Source organism: Tursiops truncatus, chromosome 6 (genome assembly GCF_011762595.2).
Source record: "Tursiops truncatus isolate mTurTru1 chromosome 6, mTurTru1.mat.Y, whole genome shotgun sequence".
In the NCBI taxonomy this organism is placed as follows: Eukaryota; Metazoa; Chordata; class Mammalia; order Artiodactyla; family Delphinidae; genus Tursiops; species Tursiops truncatus.
Window position 1 is genome coordinate 29,391,193 of NC_047039.1, and position 22,213 is coordinate 29,413,405.

At 49.6% G+C, this 22,213-nt stretch overlaps 1 protein-coding gene across 12 annotated transcripts in view; it reads left to right on the forward strand.

Annotated features, from left to right (window-relative positions):
- Positions 1-479: 479 nt before the first annotated feature.
- Positions 480-22,213, forward strand: part of PTCH1 (patched 1) — a 66,652-nt gene continuing 44,918 nt past the window's right edge. For 5 of the 12 annotated variants that reach the window (XR_012332450.1, XR_004526958.2, XM_073805972.1 and 2 more), the window contains exons 1-2: positions 8,421-9,009; positions 10,633-10,825. Coding sequence is in view for 6 of the 12 variants with exons in the window: in XM_073805972.1 (XP_073662073.1) it covers positions 8,812-9,009; positions 10,633-10,825 (391 nt within the window). In the remaining 6 variants the exon portion in view is untranslated. Of the gene's footprint in view, positions 619-8,420; positions 9,010-9,586; positions 9,959-10,025; positions 10,281-10,632; positions 10,826-11,386; positions 11,469-22,213 lie in introns of those variants that run through there. The other 7 variants (XM_033857848.2, XM_073805973.1, XM_033857851.2 and 4 more) reach the window with 5 other exon arrangements.

Sequence of the window (22,213 nt, forward strand, 5' to 3'; positions counted from 1 at the left end):
GCGGAGACCCCCCGCCCGGCGGCCCCCCGCAGACAGGGCCGCGGGGGGCGGGGAGGGGCGGCCGTGGCTCGCAGGAGCTCGCTCGGCGGGGCGCCTCCCAGGAAGGAGGGGAGGGGAGCGCCTGCTTACCCAGGAGGGCTGTGCTGATAGCACGTTCCTCGAGTTTACTTTGCTTTCCTTGAGTTTATTGTAAAGGGGTAAAGTTTTCGGATCTGTCACGTGACCCTGACAGGTCCTGCCTATGGCGCGGCAGACCACCCACGCCGAGGGCCATGGAACTGCTTAATAGAAACAGGCTTGTAATTGTGAGTCCGCGCTGCACTCCGCCGAAAGCCTCCGGCGGCCCAGCGCGCCGGGGTTTTTACACTTTCCGTTCCTTTTGTAAAGACCGAGGAGGAGGAGGAGAAGACGAAGACGAAGAAAAAGACGACGACAGGGAAGACAAAGAGATCCGCGGCGACAAGGCTAGGGGGAGACCAGGGAAGACGGGGAGAAGACGGAGGAGCGGAGGACCAGGAAAGGGGGGCACGGGGGAAAAAAGGAATTGATGTGAAATCCAAGCGCAGCGTCCGCGCCATCGGCACCCGCGCTCCGGGCAGGGCTTGACGGCCGGCTATGGTGAGTGCAGCCGTCTTGGCCGCCGCCGCCACCTCGCCCTCGCGCGGCGTGCGCCCCGGGGACGCGGGATTGCGGGGCCGAGGCGCCCCGCTTGGCGGCCGGAGGGCCGGGCGGGCCGGGCGGGCGGCGCGCCGGGGCCGCGGGGCTGGGTGGGCTGCGCCGGCGGGGCGCGGGGGCGCTGGCCCGCGTCTCCCAGCTCGCTCGCTCTCTCGCACGCTCCGGGCCCCCGCCCCCCGAGGCCGGCCCAGCGGGGCGGGGAGGGGGCTGGCTGCGGGGCCCGGCCGGGGAACGGCTCCGAGGGGAATTCTCACGGAGGGGGTCGCCTGGGATCCCATTTTCACGCTTGAAAGGGTCGCCACCTTGGCTTCCGCTCATCAGCCTGGTGGTGGCTACTGACTGCCAGCGGAGGCAGAGCTGGGGATGGAGGGCTGGTGCGGAGAGTGACAGCGCCGGGGGGAGGGTGCGGGCCGAGAGCGCGCGCGCACCCGGCCGAGTTCTCTCGTCTCCCGGGAGTTCGGGGAGGTCTGCCCGAGGGGCTGGGCACATGCTCTCGCACCCACACCCGGTGCTCTCGGCACCCGGGCCGGGACGCTGAATGAGTGGGACGCCTAGGGCTAGGAGAGAAGCACCTTATCAAAACCCGGAGCGCAAACATCCTCCTCCTGGTCGCAGTTGGTGGGAAGAAGAGCCAAAGGGGCTTTCCTGAGTTCAGGAAGGGGCCACGGGTAGGAGCGCTATGTGTTGACCCTTGCACCCACGGAATCGGGCATTCTGGTGCCTGCCAACCATTAAAGAGGTGGGCGGCTAGCCCAATGCTGAGAGGGCTGAGTGTGGCCTGAGGGGAGCCCTGAGGTGGGCCAGACTGATCCAAACCGATTTAGACCCGGTGCCAACACTGGGACCACAGGACTTCCAGAGACTGTACCTTGGGGGGTGACATATAGTATGTCTCTAGGTATTTAAGTTCATGTTAAAAATTACCCCTACTTGGTGGGTGAGCAATGAGTTTTCAGATCTCAATTTCCATCACTTAAGAAGAACCATATGGATTGATGTCTATGGAAGACACCTAGAGACCTCTATTTTCCTAGACATGGGAGAGAAGACCATCTTCCTCCCTTTCTGTTCTTCCTTCCTCCCTAGGGAGGAAAAATATAAAAGAACCAGAGGTAAATCATAAAGACCCACCGTGGGTGGCTCTAAGTATTTAATAATTAGATAACTGAGGTCTTGAACTACTACAATAATCCTTTTTCAGCATTCTGTGTGTTCGATTTTTTTTTTTTTTTTTTTGGCTCTAGTAGTTCAACATGCAATTAAATTGCCTCCACAAAGAAAGACAATGCTTTTTGGTATTACCTTTTGTCACTGTCACCTATTATTTCTGGGTGGTACCTCAGGATGAATTATTGCCTCAGGTGCATTGTGAACCCATGTTGTAAAATAAGGGCTTTCAATTGTGAGTTTGTGTGTGTTCCAGTTGTCACCCAGCTTCCTTCCACAAGGCTATAAAACACCTTTGAGTCCAAGATCTTTTTATATTAAAATGTTGAATCGAGGTAGACACCAATGGGCCCATTCTGAATTTGGGGTATTAGCTTCATTTCAAACTCACTGAGAAGTGTATCTAATTCCTGCTTATAATCTTGTCATAATGTAACAAGCTATCGGAATAGGAGTTAGCACCATTTGGAATTATTTGGTGAAAAAAAAAAGGCTGTTTTTTTTTACAAATTATCTTCAACTTTCTACAGATAGAAAAACTAATGAGGCAAATCAATAGGTATTGAATGGATTAAAATATCTGTCTTCCCTATTTTATCCTCCTCTCTCTCACACACATACATACATACACACACACACACACACACACACACACACACACACACCTTTTATTTTCTCCCGCCTCTGCCACAGTGTATAAAGCCCTATTGAGACGTGTAGGCGTGATGTGTAAACCGGATTAGCAGTATGAAAGAAAGACACACAATAAGCTGGAATTGTTTTACTTCCCTTTCATTTCTCATGCCTATATCTCTAATAAATTTGTTGCTCCAGCAGTGGGTCAAAGGGATCATGTTGCTCAGCTTCTTTTTCATGTAAGACCTGATGGCAGAGATCACGGAAGTGAATGGCGTGCCTTCTGCCAAATGCAGAGCTTGATGTGGATATATTAGATGGGGAGACAGAGACGAGGAGAGAGACGCAGGGAAAAATGTTCAAAGTCTAGGTCTTTCCAGAAATACATCCCTATTGCTTAAAGTCATGTGGCTAAGAAGATATACAGACAAGGGAGGAAATCAATAGAAGGGTCAATGCTGTTCTCTTTCAAGTTCATTGTAGACTGAACGTTTTCTCTGCAGTTGGTGACATTCCCAGCAAAAGAATACCAATAGCTTTGGCACTGCATAAAGTCTAATTCCCTTTTTCAAACTAGTATGTGAACCTGGAGTAATAAATGGGGAGATTTCTGGGACCTTCTCAGGACATCTTCCCTCTACCACCCCCTCCCCCCACCAAGCTCACTGTAAGCTCAAAAAATGCCAGTGCTCCCGGGTTTCTGCTGTAGACCCCTCATTTACTCTTTTGTAGAATTGGGAGCAGCTTCCCATTAAAGGAGATCAGGGGTAATTAGCAGCATTATTTTGACAAGTTGGCTAGAGCTGTTCCCTTTCCTCCAGTTCTGGGGAGGGGGGATAGGGGAGGAAACAGAAGATGGAAGGGAGAAGGGGAGGGGAGTCATGCTTAAGGGGGTTACATTCTGTGACTGCTGAATCGTTTTTTTCCCTCCCCCTTTTAGACTCATTTTCTACCATCACCTTTAAGCAAATACAAAAGCTGCCAATGAGAAAATAATAAGGCATTCTTAGGGAGCCAAGAAATGGCTTGAATTGAGTCAACTCTTATCCAAGGTACCTGCTTTGAACTGCTCAGGCTCTGGGCCATCACTCATATCCTGTACCCTGGGCTCTCCATCCATAAATAGAATATTACATCAAATCCCCAATTCCTCTCCCCATCATAGCCTCTCAACAGGAATACTTGTGGCACTTAATGTAATGTTTGCAGTTCTTTGCATTTGTGGAAAAGAGTATTAAACTCCGTAGACAAAATTATAACATGGCCCAAGGGTCAAATTACTAGATATATTTACTCCTTCATTCATTTGTACTCTGCAAATATTAGCTAAATTACATTACATTTTAAAGACCCAATTAGTTGGATCTGGGAAACCAGTGAAAAGTCAAGTCCTATCGTGGTTTTTCATTACTCCACCAAGTGCAGCTCCCACAATTGCTTATCACTGGAATGTCCAAACACAAAGGGCAGATGTTTTATTTCAGTGTCATCATTTGGATAATCAGATGTCATTTCTGAGATGTGTGTGGCGTGGCCACGGCTGTTTGACTATTGGAGCAGAGAAGAGAGAAGATATGAGGGAATCATATTTTAAGAGTTTAAGGAATGTGTTTTGAAACTACACATTCCAATGAAGTCTTGGGTCATGATGGGGAGACCAAAATGACAATTAATGCGTTGAGATGGACTTTACTTGGAAAGGGACAATGGGATACTCAAGAAAGAGGGCCAGCAACTCCTGCTGGTTGAAAAGGCATCCAGCTTCTCACTTGTTGGGTAACTCTCACGGGGGAGCCATGCTGCAGAAAGACCATTAAAGGGACTTTTCCCAGCAGACACCTTCACAGCCCTGGCCCCTCCTGTCAGCCTCATCTCAGGTCTGGAGAATACTAGTTGAAGTTAACAAACCCGGTGTGGCGCAGCGGTCCCCTGCACAGGGCATGCATATTAAAGCCGACAATGCTTACAAATGTAAATAAGGGCAGATTGATTAGGAACAACATTATCACTGGGAATGTCGAACTCACATGCATCAGCAATGAGGCAAATTGGGGGCAGGCTCAGCCCTGACCACCCAAGTCGAGCAGGCTTTTACACTGGCTCCTCTTCCCTTTCTTAAAACGTTACAGAAACAAGGCCAATTAGATCCTCAAAGTAATTCATCTCTGTGTATGAAAAAAGCAGACCACAGGGGAAGCGGCGGGTGGGGGTGGGGAGATTAAGATAGCGCTTGTTAGAGCCCAGGCTGGGGATTGCGTCCTGGAACCGATGGGTAGAATTTACAGGCCGAGAGCATTGTCTGAAATGCTGAAAAGTTAACCTATCAAACAGCGGGTGAGGGAGCTCAGGGAGCTGAAAACCCCTGAGATCAATGTTCAAAACGTTTAGGAATTAAGTCAAACCCAGGGAAATGAGCCCGAGTGGAAGAGGCTTTGCCATTGAAATGGTGCACATGTAGCAGCGCCAAAACAAGAGGATATGCAGCTGCGTGCGGAGAGTAATAGGGAACCATTATGTGTAAATAGCCTATAATTTCATTTTAGAATTCCATAATCTAAGTAGCTATACTAAAATTGCTATAAATAAAAGATTGGGTGGAAAAACTAATATTTTGGTCTAAAACGTTGTAAAGAATTTTGTACAGACACAGCACCCTGCCTATAGCTACATGGTTACCTTTGCTATACAGCACGCCTCAAATATAAAAAGACTGACGTGTCTTTTTAGGGATTCCACCCCCAATCTTTAAAAATTAATTTCCAGCGGCAAAGCACAAAATGGTTTGACTTGAAACGTCTGTAGAACCTTTCAGTGAGAAAAACCAGAATAAAAAATCACGTTTCCTGATTTATACTATTTACCAAACATAATGAAGACCAGGATATTGCTCAAAGATTAAGCTTGCTCTGTGTCGAGCCCAATATTCCTGCGATATTATTTATTAACCTACTGTCATTTTAAATGCACGCTGCTTGTCTTCCCTTCTGCATTTTCGCAGCCCTTCCCAGAGCCGCGCACAAAATCACGTGCTCCTTCGTAGTTTGAGTTTTGAATTTCCGCGCTGGCCGGGTACTCCGGTCCTCCTCCTGATCTCGTGAACACCCCCAGACACTTCTATTCTCTTTGTCTCTTTATTCTGCAGGACACCCTACCCTGCCCAGGGTACTGCACACGTTTTGCCGGTTTGGGATTCAGAGGGCAGGGCCTCCCAGTGAAACCAGGAAGGAGAAAAAGCTAGAGGGAAGGTGGCGAGGCTGGTAGGGAGGAGAGAGATGGGGGAGAAAGGGGGTGAAAGAGGAAGGAGAAAGGAAAGGGGAGACTGAAAGAAGGAGGCAGGGGTAAGCCGCCGAAGAGAAAGTAAGGCGGCGGGGAGGGCTGGCCGACAGACCCCCTGCGGGAGCCGCGTGGGTCGCCCGGGTGGCCGGCGCGCCCGGCTGCAGTCCCTTTCGGTAGAGGGCAGCTAAATGGTAAGGGACCCGAGCGCTCAGCGATTGGCCGGCCGCGGGGAGGCCGCGCAGGCATTGGGTAACGTAAGGGGGCCGACCGCCTTCAGGAATGTACTACGGCGCGTCCGGCACGTCCGTCCGCGCCGGCGGGGAGTGCGCCTCGCCTGGGCTCCCAGGAGCCAGCGCTGGAGACTTGGAGCCCGCCTGGCGCTAGCCGAGCGCAACGACTTCCCTACCTGCTTGACCAGGGCTGCGCGGGCGTGGGGAGTCCGGAGCTCCGGCGCGCGCGCAAGCGGGCGCACTCGGACACGCGCGCGCGTTAATAGGCCTCCGTGCCCTAGAGCGCGCGCCGGCCGGGCCCTGGGTCACGTGGTCGCAGGGCTCCGCCTTCTCCCCCGCTCCTCCCCCTTTCCCTCCATCTGGGTTTCTTTCTTTCCTTTCCTTTCTTTCTTTTTTTTCAATGAACACACACCGTGTGCATCTTAAAGCCACACTGCCCCATTTCACGGCTTCAGTCAGCTACTTGCTGCCGAGAGTCCCTCTGCAGTTCAACCCAATTTTTAAAAAAGAAGAAAAGGAAAAAAATACTAAAACGAGACAGAATCGAGGGTTTGTGGATCTGGTCCCCATCTCAGGGAGGAACTTAACTTGCAAAAGAAAATTACTCTCAAAAAAAATTTTTTTTACGTAAAAGTCGGAGCTGTGTATACAGTTTAATTTGTCTCTGGCCCCAGGATCCACCTCAGAGTCGCGTGTTTTCTTCTCCAGGGGAAGCGAATCCCCGGCATGTCTCGGTGACACTGGCTGCAGTGTCCGGACAAGTCCTAGCAATCAGCGCACAATTTGTTTCAAATGAATCCAGCATCAAAGCCTTTATTCTCCTTTATGTCACGCTACTATTAAATATAACACGATGCGTACCAGTTTGGGGAGGGAACGTTTAAAACAGACTTTAAATAAATAGGGACTTGTGGTTAATTAAAAGGGGGGGTCCAAATGAATCCAAAATAAAACTTTTCTCTTTCTAGAGAAAACATTTCTGTTTCTCCGGGTTGTTAAAAGGATTCTGTTGTTTCTCCTTTACCTATGTCGCATTAAAGATTCAAATAAAAACTCCTCTGCCTCCACGAGACTACTTCGGTGTCTGGATTCCACGTTTATAAAACACTGACTCCTTCAAACCAGGGCTGTGCTGCCGAGGGGTTTTGAGAGGGAAAGGGGCGGGGCGGGGGGGGAGCGAACTTTAAGAAAGGTGGCTTTTCCCAATGTCCCTACTTTCCTCTTTAACTTTCCATTTTGTTTATCTTAATGCGAGTCGTTGTTCCCTGCAAGAGCCTAAGTCTTCTCTTTGGTTATAAAAGAAAAGAGAGAAGGGAAAAAAAAAAAAATCTGGCACACACTGGCGCACTATCCACCACCCTGTCATTATTGGTGCAGGCCTGGGAATTCAAGCCGGACCTCCCAGTATTTGCTGCAGCTTGAGGCCAAGGTGCCTCTGAAAGGGTTTTCTTTGAGGAATTTCTGAAATTGTTTAAGCGCTTAAAAAAATTACATTTTCCCCCGTGTCTATCGCGAGGCAAATGCTCGTGGGTGTCTGTGTGTGTGCGCGCGCAAAAAGCATCTTACAAAAAGAAGACACTGTTGAAAAGAAAAGGAATAAGAAAGAAAGGGAGGGGGAGCATTCCTTAATGGAAGTATTGCATGCGAGAAGGTTGGCGCTCTCGGAGGCTCCCCCCGAAGCCGGGGATGCACACACTGGGGTTGCCTACCTGGGTGGTCTCTCTACTTTGGTGAGCTGTTGCTAAGCAGCTAATAATAGTCATGTTTGCTGAGTAATTTCTGCCCTCCGCGAGCCAATCATGTTGCAGAAACCCAAGCCATCTGACAGCCCCGGGGGCGGGAGCTCCAGCCTTTTTCTCTTTCGCTCTCTCTCTCCCCCTCCACCCCCTCCCCTCCTCCTCCTCTTTCTCCAAATGGAGAGAGTTCTTTTTTTTCTTCTTCCATCTCATCTATTGAATCAAGGAGCTGCTGCGGCCGCTGCCCGCTGCACACACACAGAGCGGAGTCCCCAGGTCCCGGGAGCGAGAGAGGCGCGCTGCACTGGGGCAGAATGGTCCAGCGGGACAGCGAGGAGCACAAGAAAGCAGAGTCCGGGACCAAGCAGCTACCGAGAACCCAGCAGCCAGAGCCCAAGCAGCCCGAGCAGTCCGAGCAGCAGCTTCAGGAGCCGCCACCGCCAGCAGCAGCTGCCGCAGGAGCAGCGGCGGCGGCTGCCCCGGCCCGGCAGCGCTGAGACCCACCGGGCGCCCACGGACCCCGCGGCGGCGGCTCTGCGCTTACCTTCCGCGGCCGCTCGGGCGACCCGTGAGACGCCGAGAGAGTCAGCGAGGCCGGCGGGAGCGGCGGGGATTTGCTGGCGCTTTCTGCAGTGAAGGGGTCGCGGCGCGGGGCGGGGGACGGGTAGGGGGAGTTGGGGACAGCGAGGAGCGCCGCGCGAGCGCCCGAAGGACAGGCTGGCTCCACGCGCCGGCTCTCGCTCTCCGGAGAACTGGATGTGGGCAGCGGCAGCCGCAGAGACCTCGGGACCCCCGCGCAATGTGGCAATGGAAGGCGCAGGGTCTGACTCCCCGGCAGCGGCCGCGGCCGCAGCGGCAGCAGCGCCCGCAGTGTGAGCAGCAGCAGCGGCGGCGGCGGCAGCAGCAGCAGCAGCAGCAGCAGCAGCAGCAGGTCTGTCAACCGGAGCCCCAGCCCGAACAGCCGGCGGCCAGCAGCGTCCTCGCAAGCCGAGCGCCCAGGCGAGCCAGGAGCCCGCAGCGGCGGCAGGAGCGCGCCGGGCCGCCCGGGAAGCCTCGGTTCCCGCGGCGGCGGCGGCGGCGGCGGCGGCAACATGGCCTCGGCTGGTAACGCTGCCGAGCCCCAGGACCGCGGCGGCGGCGGCAGCTGCAGCGGGACCCCGGGCCGGCCGGCCGGTGGCGGGAGGCGCAGAAGGACCGGGGGGCTGCGCCGCAACGCCGCGCCGGACTGGGACTATCTGCACCGGCCCAGCTACTGCGACGCCGCCTTCGCTCTGGAGCAGATTTCCAAGGTGCATTTCAGACTCTCTCCTCTCCTCCCACTCTCTCTTCCCTCCTCTTCCTCTTTGGGATCGTCCCCGCCACACACACACACACACACACAGACACACACACACACATACACACACCCCTTTCCAGGAAAAAAACCCAGACAAGTGGGGATTGAAAAATTCAAACCCTCCCTCCGGTCCTGGGAGGAAAGGGCTGTCTGAAGTCCGCAGGGGGTGGGGGGTGGAGTGTGTGTGTGTGTGTGTGTGTGTGTGTGTGTGCACGCGCCCTCCCCGGCGTGCCTTTTCCGGAGCACTGGAAAGAGGTCCACAGTGGACCACCTCCAGGGCCGCCGCAGCGCGGCACTGCCCTGTGCCCCCTGCTCCTGAGCCCCCTACTCCCGCGCCCCTGCCCCTATTTGCAGCCTAAACCCCTGTAATACTGCCACATTTCTTAACCTCTTGGAGGGGGAGGCGGAGTGGAGCGAGGCGGGGGGGGAGGGAGCCGAAATAAAGGTGGTTTCCTTTTTTGGCAGCCGGTTTTGCTTTTGTTGAGCATGAAATCTCTGCTCCCTTAAAAATTATCCTCGCAAGAGGGTATCTCCCCTCTTCTTTTCCAGTTTTTGAGCCACTTCTTCTCAGAGCCTGTGGGGAAAGGGAAAGTTGTAAACAAATTGCCACCTTAAATCCGCGGTGCGGGTCTGCCGAGCGGCCGGGTTCATTGTGTTTACGAGGTTCGCTGAAATGTGTGGAATCCGGGGAAGGCGAGCACCCAGACAGGGGCCGGCCGGGGCCGCGGCCAGCGCCGGGGAAACGCCACCGCCGGGAGCAGCCAGCGCCCAGCCAGGACCCCCGCCTGCGTCGGCCCAGGCTCTTCCCCTGTGCATTCTGCTGCTTTTCACGTTTAACCAGAAGGGAAGGGAGAGGAGGGAAAGATCCATGTGGCTGCCCTCTTCCGATCACAAATATTGTCGTAAGTTGCAGATGGCTGCCCCACTTCCTAATTCAGCTCACACGGCGTCTCCCAACGCTATGGAAATACGTCGCGAGTGAGCTCCGGCGCCCACGCTCACCACGTGTATCCCAATTTACTACCACGTCGGGCGGGGGATCAGGATGCGGGAGCCCGCCAAACATTGTTCCCAAAGTGCTCTCGTCCCCCAGCCTCTGTCCTCGCCGGAGCACCCCGAGAAGGGTGAAGGCTGGGGCAGGACTTGCAGGGAAGGGCGCCGTGGTTTGCTGGTTCTTAAACATTGGGCTCCATCGCGGGGTTTACGCAGACCCTCCCTTCCCAGGTTGGTGTGAATATTGCCTGTGTTGAATGGTGTCTCTCCTCTTTGCCTCGGCTTCCCCTTGTTCTTGCAGCCCCTCCTCCCAGACCTCCAAGTCACACTCGGGGATGCTACGAAGGCCGCGCGTGGGGGCGCCCCTGCTGTGACCAAGGTGCAGCTGCCACGCTGCAGCCTGACTTTGATTTAAGACCAGGCCCCCCCACGCCGCTCGTGTTTCCTTGGGCCGACCTGGGGTCCAGCCCAAAGGGCACCCCTCACGGCTGTCGCGGGATGCCGGGCGGGTGCGCGGAAGCTGGCGTGGGCGCGCGGGCCGCGACTCCCCGGCGCTCACTCCTCCTTTCTGCTTCATCCTCAGGGGAAAGCTACTGGCCGGAAAGCGCCGCTGTGGCTGAGAGCGAAGTTTCAGAGACTCCTATTTAAACTGGGTTGTTACATTCAAAAAAACTGCGGCAAGTTCTTGGTTGTAGGCCTCCTCATATTTGGGGCCTTCGCTGTGGGATTAAAGGCAGCTAATCTCGAGACCAACGTGGAGGAGCTGTGGGTGGAAGGTAAGAGATCCAGCGCCCGCCGCAGCGCCCTCTCGTCCCCCACCCCGGGCCCCCTGCCCTTCCTTCCAATTGATGAAGATATTTGCCAGCATACACCTAGATCCTTTCTGTGAAGAGCGAAAACCCCCTGCCCGCAACAGGGGGAATTGTTTATTGTTTGGGCGCCTGGCCGGGAGCCAGGCCCGCCCGACAAAGGCCGCGCTGTAATCTACTCGGGGCGCTGCGCTTTGCGAGGTGTTGTGGGAGAGAGTGGCGAGGGCGGGCCGGCGGGGGCGCGGGGGCCCCTCCGCGGGACAGACCACTCCGCAAGGCCGGGGGGCCCCCAGGTCCCGCCGCCACCGCCGCTCGCTTCCGCCGCGCGCCGAGACGCGGCCAGAGGAAGGCCTCTCGACTCCGGGCTGTACTCCTCGGTTTCCTTCCCTCCCCCACCCCCACCCACCGCGTCCAAAGAGAAAGGAGGGCGGGGGGGGGGGCAGAGAGAGGCCACCCCTCCGGCTGGAGGGAGTGTGCGCGCCCCCGGCGGCCGCGACCGCCGTGCGGAGGGCGGGGGGCGGGCACAGCGCGGGCCTGCGGAGGCGGCGGCGTGTGTGGTCCTGTTTTTGGACAGCTTTCAACTCTTGGGGAAAAAAACATTTGTCTCAAGGTACAAAAAAAGGGGGGGGTGGGGGGAAAGGAGTTGGAAAAAAAGCAGTAAAGCACAGACTAGAACGCTTGTTTGCAAAGTAGATTAATGTTTCCTCGCGGGTGGGGGCTTTTAAAATGGAATTATGCTGGGGGAAGGCTGCGTTTTAGAGGCTGAAAGAATAAATGTGTTTTAAGAAAGCGGGTTTGGAGGGAGGGGCCGCAGGAGCTCTCCTAGGGGTTATGCCAGTCTTTTATACACATTCCTCAATTTGGGGGTTCTTGAACCCTTTTTTTAAGTGGTTGTAAATTTAAAATAGATCACACCTCCCACCCCTGACACCCCAGACGGAAACATTTTACATTTTTTTTTTTTCTGGTGACTCTCTTGATTCAGGGGTTTTGTTTTAGGAGCGGTTGTTTTTATTTTCTGTTCGTTGTTTTTTTATTGTTTTTGGAAAGTAACAGAGTTGCTGTTTGGAAACATTTTAACCCCTAAACACTGCTTAGGGAATCTCTTACGATGAGCTGGGAGGGAAGGATTGCCGTAATTATGTAGATATTTCACACCAGAATATCTGAGGCATTCCTAGTGAAAGCTATCTAAGACAGAATTTGGAAGCCTAAGAGTTGCATGCATAATTGCATAATTGATCCCTCTCAATGCTGCTGGAGAACTAACCTTGGAGAATATTTTGTTAATCTTGCCTTGTTTGTGAAGATTCAGCTTTCAGTGTTTTGCAAGAATATGGTGGTGTCTTCCGTTGAGTAGTGACAAAATAATAGTTCAAATAATTAAGACCAGAAAACATTCTTGCCTTAAGAAGCTTGGTAATTAATACAAGTGTTCTTTGGATTGAATCCATGGGGTAATTTACCTCAACTCAGCACCTCATTGTCATTGATAGATAACGAAGGGTTTTAATAAGCACCTGTGATGTCCTAGCTGCAAGTTTACTGAGCATCTATAATGGCCCTAGCACTGTCCAGGCACTGTAAGTGACACTAAAGATGTGAGGCACTCCAAGCGCACAAATTCATGCACTTCAAACTACTAGAGTTGAATGTCAGACTTGCACTAAATTTGAGCTCACAATTGCAGTAAGCCATGAAAGTTAAATGGAAAAAGGAAGAAGCTTCCATGGAAGTGGTGAGGCAAATTGGAGCGACCTACAGAGTGGAGGAGGGAGGGAGTTGTAGGCAAGAGCTCAGGAAGGGGGTCAAGCAAAGGCCCAAGCTTGAGTGGACAGCCGGCAGTGGGAGATCCCCAGTGTGGCAGGGATAGGGTGCAGTGGCTCCGTTGGGCCCTGGGCAGCAGGTTGGGCCCTGGACCGCAGGACTGCAGTTTGGAAACGATGTGATTGACTGGACTGTGGGGAGCTACCACAGGTTCTAAGACAGAGCAGGTGATGAGCAAAGGGGGCTCCCAGCTCTCTCCAAATGTTCACTTTCTGCTACTTGGGCCAACAGATTTGTTGGGTGTCATGATGATGAGAAAAGACTGTATCTTGTTGTTTTGAGCAAGACTTTTCAGTAGATTGTTAATAAGTTTAAAGAGAACGAATGTAAAAAAAAAGAGAGCTAATGTAACTTATTTATGTAACATTTTATAAATATTTCTAGAATTAACTATGTTTTTGCATTACACAACTCACGTCAAGTCCCAGGAGGAGAAACCTGCTTATTAGCTTTCTCACTTGGGCTCTAGCTTAGTGACTGAGTGTTGGGGAGTGACACACCTGAGATAAGACTCATTTTGCCTACTTTGGGCCTCTGAGCTATTTTCCTTCCCGTTCTGTTTTGCCAGTTTCAGTGTGGCACACTGGTTCTTTGGCCAAGTATTATTTACTCAATACTATCACTTGCTGAGCAGCTACCCTTACCATTTATTATATATTATGACATGCCTTACCACTCAGTAAAGTAGCTATCTATTATTATTTTTATTTTTATAACGTGATAACCTATGTAGCATTTTTAACTTGTAAGTGAATTATTGTCCCATTTTACAAATGAGAAGCTATGGATCCTCTATGTCTCCATGTCCACTTTGCCTACTAGTGACTTAAGTAAACCTGGTCTCCTGTTGCCCTGACCTTGATTTCTCATTCATTCATTCATTCATTGCATGCTAGGTTCTTCCCCTGTAGAAGAAGCGACAGTTTCATAAATGCAAGTGAACCCAACCAGGGAGGCCACCATACCATTTTATAATTTTAATTTAAATTCAGAGTAGAGGTAACAATGAGGAAGTCTTGTTCCTGACATAGTGAGCTTAGTGTTCTTGTTAACAGCAAGTAGTGGAAGCATTTACTTTTCAGAGTAAGAATGCTCTGCTATCCTAGACTTTAGTAGAGTAGAATGAGAAGCAATGTGGAATTTAGGTTCATTGTGTACTTTAACGTCAGATAAATTCTTCATCGCTATCAGCAAAGAAGTCTGTTAGATGGTCTTTTCTTAATAGAGACTGCAGATGTTCTGGACATAAACACGTGTGGTTGCTACACTAAATAAACCAAATGCATAGAGGTTGGATATTTCCTTAGTTAAAAAGCAACAGAAGAAAGGAAAGCATAAGAGATTTTAAGGGGAGAGAATGCTGAGGGACAGTTTGGAAAATGTTATTTCTCCTGTGGGTAAAAAATTGACATACATATACACAAACACAAAGGCAACTGTGTACATCTAGACCCAGATACATTCAGAGGACTTCCACCCACCGGACACACAGACAAGTGGCAGGATGGCAGGGGCACCTTCCAGGACAGCCCTGAGGGAGGGTGACTGAGTCAGGACCAGGGCTGGAGAGGTGAGGGTGGTGGGGCATTCCAGGCCAAAGGAACAGCCTGGGCAAAGGCACAGAGGACAGGGGTGTGGCCTCTGGGAGAACTCCCAGTGCTTGCCTTTGGTTGGGGCATCAGGTTTGATGTGGAAAGCCCTGAGGCTTGGAAGGTCCAGATGCATAGCAGGAAGGTCTCTGATGTGTGCAGGGTGTTTGGCTGAGGGGGCTGCCAGCTCTTCCTTTTAGCCATTCTTTGCCTTCCTCAAGATTTACACTGGTGTATTTGGCCTCCAGCGCCCTCCCTGGTACCAGAGTGCTTCTCATCCTTTTGGGCATAGAAGGGAAATGCCTTCTTTTTAACCTTGCCCATTTCTCTGTTGGCTTTTCATTTTTGCTTAGCACTTTTATGCTTCTGCCTCACTGAATATCTACCCCCCACTCCAGCCCTCTCTCAGACACAAGTTTATTGTCATGATTCTCCAGTGACAGAATGTTCATTTATCTTTTTGAGCTTTTTGGTTTTATTCTCAAAGCTTGCCCAGCCCCCAGCCTCCTTTACTGCAAAAACTAACAGCCTTGAAATGAATCCATATTGCCTTGTGTTTGGTTATTAACATCTCTGGAGGCCAGTATCAAGAGAGGACACAAATTGTGACTGATTGTTTTTTTAAGGGAAATGGTAAGTTTTGTTAAAAAATGCTTGCTTGATGTTTCTAAGTGCTCTCGAGTTTGTAGCTAGAGTTTGTAGTTGCTAACATAAGCCTTCGGTGTTCTTGGCTCCAAGTCAGGCAGTTAGAGGAGATAATTGAGCTTCACCATCCTTTTCAGTTTAGAGCAAAGTTTCTCACTATTGACATTTTGGGCTGGATAATTCTCTGTTGTGGGAGCTGTCCTGTGCATTGTAGGATGTTTAGTAGCATCCCTGGATTCTACCCACTAGATGCCAGTAGCACTCTCCCAGTTGTGACAGCATGTTCTAGTCGTTGTCAAATGTATGGGGGGGGGCAGTGCAAAATTGCCCCAGTTGAGAACCACTGGTTTAGATAATAGATTTCAATTGGAAGCCCCATGCTGTGCAGATGGAAGGCTTTTATTATGACAGAGTTGTGGCTGCTAAAGCATTGCTATAAATGCAAAAGTTTTATTTTCAAGATACCCCTCCCTCCCCATCCCGGTATTTACTGACCCAGGTAACTAACTTTTTTCATGCAAATAATTTAAATTTTTGATTATTCGTAGAATTACATTACATAGCAAATAAAAACATCATGAAGTTGAGAGAGAGTGGGTGGGGGTAGGCATAGAAGAAAGGGGAAGTGTTATATTCGAATACTTTTTATTCCTTTTCCTTCAGGTAACTTAATTTTGCAGATAGACTTCGGTGCATTTCAAACACAGTAGGCTGAAGGTTTTTAGCATGAATGTGACTTTGTAAAAAGCAATAAAAGACACCACTGGACTTTGTTCATACTGCAGTAACGGCTCCTTTCCGAAGCCCACGTAGGACATTGGCTCTTTGGTGGTCTAGTTCTCCAGATGTTCCTGTCACACACCGCTTTTCCCCAGGTGCTTGCTCTTATGCAGCAGAACCAAAGAGACAGCGAGGGACTGAGGCACGTCACTCAGACAGGCGGTGCGTGGGCTCTGCTCTTACTGCCCTTTCCAAGGTTATCACCCAGTTTCTGCTTTCTGGGGCTGTCAGTTTGGGGTTTTGGGCATGTCACAAGGGACAAAAAGAATGAAATACAGAAGCTCCTTGCTGCTCCTTGGTTGCCTAGGCACTTTTTAAAGTCAAGAATATGCTTTTTAGATAGGTATTGATTAGATTCTGATAGTGGGCACTTACAGGTGGAAGCAATTGTGGCATATCTTTCATATCTGGAGAAAAATGATAAAAAAATTAATGCCCAACAATAATTGCTTTAAAAATAACAAGTAGCCTCAGATGCCTTCTTCCCAGGGTAGTTGACCCTGTGAATCATCATATCTCTTTGCTGCCTGCCGACAAGTTTAGAAGTCGGGTTGGGTGAGGGGGTGTTTCAGATACACGGAACGCTGCTTGGAGGCTCCAGAAGATGACAGTTTCCAGATGTATGAACCGCTGGATCGGTTTGTTTGCATTATGCGCCACAGCTGATGGCGAGATTAACGCAGGCTGGACAAGCTATGGGAGATTTGTCTGGTTTCCACAATGCCATGTTTATATTTCATTGGGATTTCTCCTTCAAAGTTGACCTCCCTGTGACCCCTGGAGCTCTGTCCACTCGGGCTGAGCTGTAACTTGTCTGCCCTCCTCCTCTTACTGGGGGGGGGGGGGGTCACAATTATGATGCAGTGGAAGGGGCCATTTATATGGCTCCCCCCCTCACACACACTTTGTCCATGCCAGCAATCTGCCCAGATTTAGCCCCTGAGGAGCAGTCTATTCAACTGGTTGAGAGGAGGGGGATGTTTTATTTAAAAAAAAATATTTTTTGGCTTTAAAAACAAGTATGGAAATATTTTAAATTATTTGAAAGGAGACCAGATTTAATAGAAGCCACTTTGCAGAAATACAGTATTTTAACTTAGCACTGTTTTTCTATTAGTATAATACTGTTATCTCCTTTGCTGCTCACCTGTTCCCAGAACCTTTTCTCCATTCTCCTTCCCTCCTCCCTCACCTATATCCCTTTGCTCATCTCCCCTCCTCTCTTCTCTCCCTCTGCCTCCCACCCTTCCTTCTACCCACCTATTCATAAACTGCCCAAATCATTTCCTCGCAGTGGATCTCTGGATTTACTAGTGTGAAATCTGAAATGGTAGTAAATCTGGTTAATCACAAACTGACAGGGAGAAATTAGTAAATGTATTATTTCAAATCAGCTGTAGGAGATTCTAGATGCAGAGCTGCCATTTGCATCCTTGGGGTTCGTAGGTTGGTGAGGGTTTGTTTCAAGACCATACTCTTTGATGGGGTCTTATCAGCAGATGTGCTTCCCCTATTGAAGAGTCATGGCATTTTAATGAGCTTTTGACGTAACTTTAGAATCCATTGACATGTGGACTGTGCAACAAGTCTCGGTCCCCTGTGCTTAATGTACCATATGAAATGTGGAAGAATTGGGCCCCATAGCATTTCTGAGATAGTAAGTGAAAGTGCACCGTGACATTCTAGCCCAGGTGTTCCACCTTCAGGCTTTCCCTGGGTGAAACCCACATCAAAACCAAAGGGAACATGGAGCTTAGATCGAGATGGAAGAGGACAGGTTTCCACATCCAAATTTTGGCAGATGCCACAGTATTAGATGGTCCATCCACATGAGAAATGTCAGTTGACGTCCCAGAAAGCAGACAGCTTTGCTCATGAAGGCGTTTCTGGCAGTCCAGGAGGAAGGACGCTCCTTGGGATTTTCTCAGTGGAAACCTCCCTTGACTACAGAGACATCATCAGGGCCACCAAAATATAAACACTTTTTTTACTCTTTGCTTCCAAACTCTGAATTTAGGTGCTCTATGGTAATACTTCTTAGATTTTTTTTTTCCCTCTTAAACTGGATTTAGGATTGTTGTTTCCTTTACACTGCAATATCTCAGTTTTTCTAGATGTATCTTTAAGTTTGACAGAAGAAATAAGCCTTTCAAATCATTAGAATGCTGCCATTGAGAAACTGCTTGACCATCGTGGAGATTTTGGGGAGTCGTATGTACAGAAATATGCATCCTGTCCTCAGTTCCTTCAGGACTGTGACCATTTTGTTGTATTGGGGGTTTAGAGCATAGTTGGAAAAACAGCTGTCATGTGTTAAGGAAACTGTATTGTTGGGGGGCAGTCAGGTACCTGCTAATGAGTGACAAGTGTGTTGTTGGAGAGGTTTATAATGTGGCGGCAGGGCCTTATTACCAATCCAGAAACCCAGGTGTGAGTTGGCCCAAATAATCCACACTGCCTGTGGGTCCCAAAACTGGCTATGAAGGCAAGGCTAGTGAGAAGCAAGCCTCCATACCGCGGCACAAGCTTTATTTATTAGAGTTAAAATAAATGAAAAACAGTAGACGTCCCCAATTCATCAACCAGGATCGTCTTCAGTTATTGATGAAACATGTAGGAAAGTAAGCAAAAGGAACTGGAAGTGGGCTTTGTTAAGTACATATGCACGATTTTTTCCCCTTAAATCATTGCTTAAGGGCTTCTGGCCCCTAGCTCAGGAATCCTGCCCAAAAATGCCAGATGTATTACACAGTCAAGTACTGCAATGTAAACACTGCTCTGTGCCATGAGGCAGGGTGGTCCATCTTCTGTTTAAGAAGAGCAGGAGATTGAGAGGGAATGAGAGGGGTAAGCCCTCTGCATTGAGCACAGTAGTGATTGTGTCATTTGTATTTTTGGCTGCATAGTCAAGATTTGAAACTACAAAAACCCAGTTGAATTAATACTTTGTACGGGCAAGGAAAAGCAACTTGAATTGGGATGCCAAAGAGAGCAAGATGTGGCTTGGATAATGTTGCTTCATTGGGTCAGATAAGTTTATCAAATGTAGAACAGAATGGTGGGGTGAGCTGCTAGGAAGAAAGCTGTTGTCTTCAGAGCGGCATCTTCAAGTTACTATGAGCATCACCCTTTTTATCAGCTGTGAGTTAAATTGGAAGCTGAGTGAAGCAAGGCAAGGAGAGGCCAGCTTCTTTCACAGCCCCTTCCTGCTGGGTCGGTCCACCTTCTGTGTGTAAACCTGAGATTTATCACAGAGCTGCTCTGGTGTTTTGTAGCATTGGGGGGAGGGTAACCCAAGTTACCCTGCAAAATGAATGGCCTTCCAGTTTGCTTCCAGTTTCTAAATTTAAATAAAGAATCTAATGATGATCATTTAGAGGTGAGAAAGTAACTAAGCACTTTGGGCCATCCCTCCAGTAGAATGTGTCTTATGTGCTGTGGAAATTGGAATGCCTAGACATATCTGTACACGCAAGTAATCAAATACTAAGCAGTCCTTACGATGACTAGATTCAGGGTTTTTAAAAATTAATAGGGAAGTATTTTGTGAGTTAGGAGGAAATGGGGTTTCAGTTTGGACTTGGGGAATTGTTAAAACAACCTGTAATAATATTATCTTGATTTTAGAAATCCATTCTATAGAATGATCTGAGAAAATTGCTTTAAGAAACATTGATGATAAAAACAGGAATTTTGAGGTTAAGGAAAATGTAGACTTTTTTACTCTCTCTCTCTTCCTCCCTCCCTCCATCCCTCCCCAACCACTTTTTTTCTTATTTTGAATTCTCCCATCTTTCCCACCCCTATTCCCTTGATTTCTTTTGCTCCTTTAGTGGAGAAGCCAGAAAACTTCACAAAATAGATGTAAATATCACACAGTGTCTTTTTAAGTAGAAGCTTTCTAAAAGATAAAGTAATGAAATAATTTTCCGAGACTACCTAAGACATCATTCCTTTCCTCTTACCTGATTTTTTCCCCATGAGGTTCATACAGTGTTGTAATAAGTTAAAAAACGATACCATCATTTTTGTCACACATGATCCAGAAAAAAACTGCACATGTTTAATACCTTGCTTAATTGCAAACAAAGCTTGCAATTTGAGAGAATTGGGATTAGGGCTAAATATCTATTAACTGCTCTTTCTAGAGATTTGGGGAATAGGATGACCCTTTTTTTTTTTCTTTTTTTTTTTTTTAAATAGGCTACAGTTTCACATGGCTCCCAAAAGAAATCTCTCTCCCTTTTTGTTTCCCACACCAATTGATTTATCATTTTGCTTGCAAGCAGATCCAGAATGTTAGGGCAAGAACACACTCACTTTTTTCTCGTAACTTTTTTGTTGCGGACCGAAACCAGTTGACTTGAATAAATTTTTCTGAGGCCTGAATGTAGCCAGCAACGTGGAAAAATCTTGCCATTCAGGGCCGTCTGAATGTACATTTCAGCCACACAGTAAGCTGCATTGGTAGGCACTGGACTGCTAAATACAACCATTTTTCGCAGCAGCGAGTTAGACAGGTGATTAGCATAATTAGCACCGAGCAGCTATACATATGGTAATGCTGAGTGTGTAAATGCCAGCTGCGGTGTAAAATTTATGTCAGGGGTCGGCAGGGCTGTGCGAAAGTATTGTGTTCCAGCTGCAGGTCAGGGCCGCCAAAGCTTACCTCCTTTTCTCTTGTTGGTGAATACGCCAAACAGAAGAGAAAGACAGAAATATAACAGATACGGCTTTGATGGGACAGCCCGATTCTGTGCAAGAGGGACTATTCTATAAAACACACACACGCACACACACACACACACACTCACACACACTTGCAGAAATCCCATTACTTTCTCTACAAATTGTGTTTACTTCATGCAGGGTCCACATGAGTGGCGGCCAGGATGGGAGGTTGGGGTAGGTGAATGGGCCAAATGATTTCCTGGGAGGAAAACTTTCAGTTAGTGAATTTTTAAAAGGAGTTAAGAGTTGTGCCTCTGGTTTTCTCCCCATCCTCTTGTTCCCCCTGCCCCCCTCCCATCCCCTCCACTGTTCCTGTCCATATTGTTTTCCTTCTAATTAAACAGGGGAATCCCCCTTAGGTGAGCTAGTGCAAGCATCTTTAGAAGAATGAGAATTGACCATTGTGGAGGTGTTAGTTCGCCTTGAACATAATAAGGTTCCAACAGTTTGACTCTCTTCCCAAACTGCTTGACTGGCTTTAGCAAAGGGCTAGAATAGAAGTTCCCTTGTGTCTTATGGCAGCTATGCTTACCATCCCACCTACCGCCACTCTCAGACCCATGAAATTCTTTATGGGTAAGAAAAGAATCCTGTAGGTTTCTTGATTAAAAGGGAGACAGTCTTCAGTCGTTCATGTCCTTCGAAATGCATGATGGGGGAATTTATTGCTATGAGGAGTTCATGCATTTTTGCTCTGGAAGCATTTTTTCTGCCACCCTCCCCCCACCCCCACTTTTCTTCGGTTGGTGACTCTAGGAGTGGTGGTGGTGACAGAACATAGTTCACACCATGCTGACCTAGTGACGAAACTTCCTCACAGCACCAGGGGGTCCTTATGCATCAGCCCCTAATCCAGCTAATCCTGATGGCCACACAATCATGAAAGTGGCCCCAAGTGACCAGTGACATGCGTCTCCCCACACAGATGCAGAGGGAAGGGTCGGTGCAGGAGATAAATCGGGCCAGCGTGGAGTTCCGCAGGGGCCAGGGAGCCTGTATGCGAAGGTGGGGACTCACGTTGTCTCCCCGCTCCCCAGGCCACTCAAGCAGGAGGCCAGTGAAAAGAGGCCCAGGCTGGATCATGGCAAGAAGACTGTTCAGAGCAGAGAGGTGATATCCGCCCCACAGAAGCTGGGAGAAGGGAACCGGGGTTGATGTCATCCGACAGCCTGACTACTAGATAGAGAGCCCACAGCCCTTGCAAGCGTTTGGTTTTGTTGTTGTCGTTCAGTTGCTTTGTGTCCTTATGAAGACATGAGGAGGCCTTCACTAAGAACTTAGAACTTGATAACAGCATGCTGTCTTTGGTCCCTGGGTTCCACTTCTTGGTCCAGCATTGCCTCCGAGCAAGCATGCTGCTCTGTCGGACCCTCCTGGGCTTGCTCAGCTCCTGCTGAAGGACAGGTCTGGGGTTTGCAGCTGCCTGCCTGTAGCACTTGAGCAATTGGGTGCAATCACGGTAGGACCTGGGACAGTTCACAGCCGGGCAAGTATGCAGTTAGGGATAGAGCCCAGCTCTACGCTGCCACATTCTGCTGGAAGCCAGCAACATCCTTCTGCAGGCTTGACTTCACTCAGCCTGTCATAGGTGGGGTTGACCCCAGCCCTGATTTGCCACAGCAGCAAGTGACCAGTGAAGAATGGGCCTCCTGACAGATGCAGTGTCATGTTGGGAGCTGGTGGCCCTGTGAGAAATACCGGGTCGGGGGAGCTGTGGCAGGCAGCAGGTCCAGTGTGGGCAGGGTGCTGGGCTGACCTGATCGTGTCCGACAGGGCGAGCTGG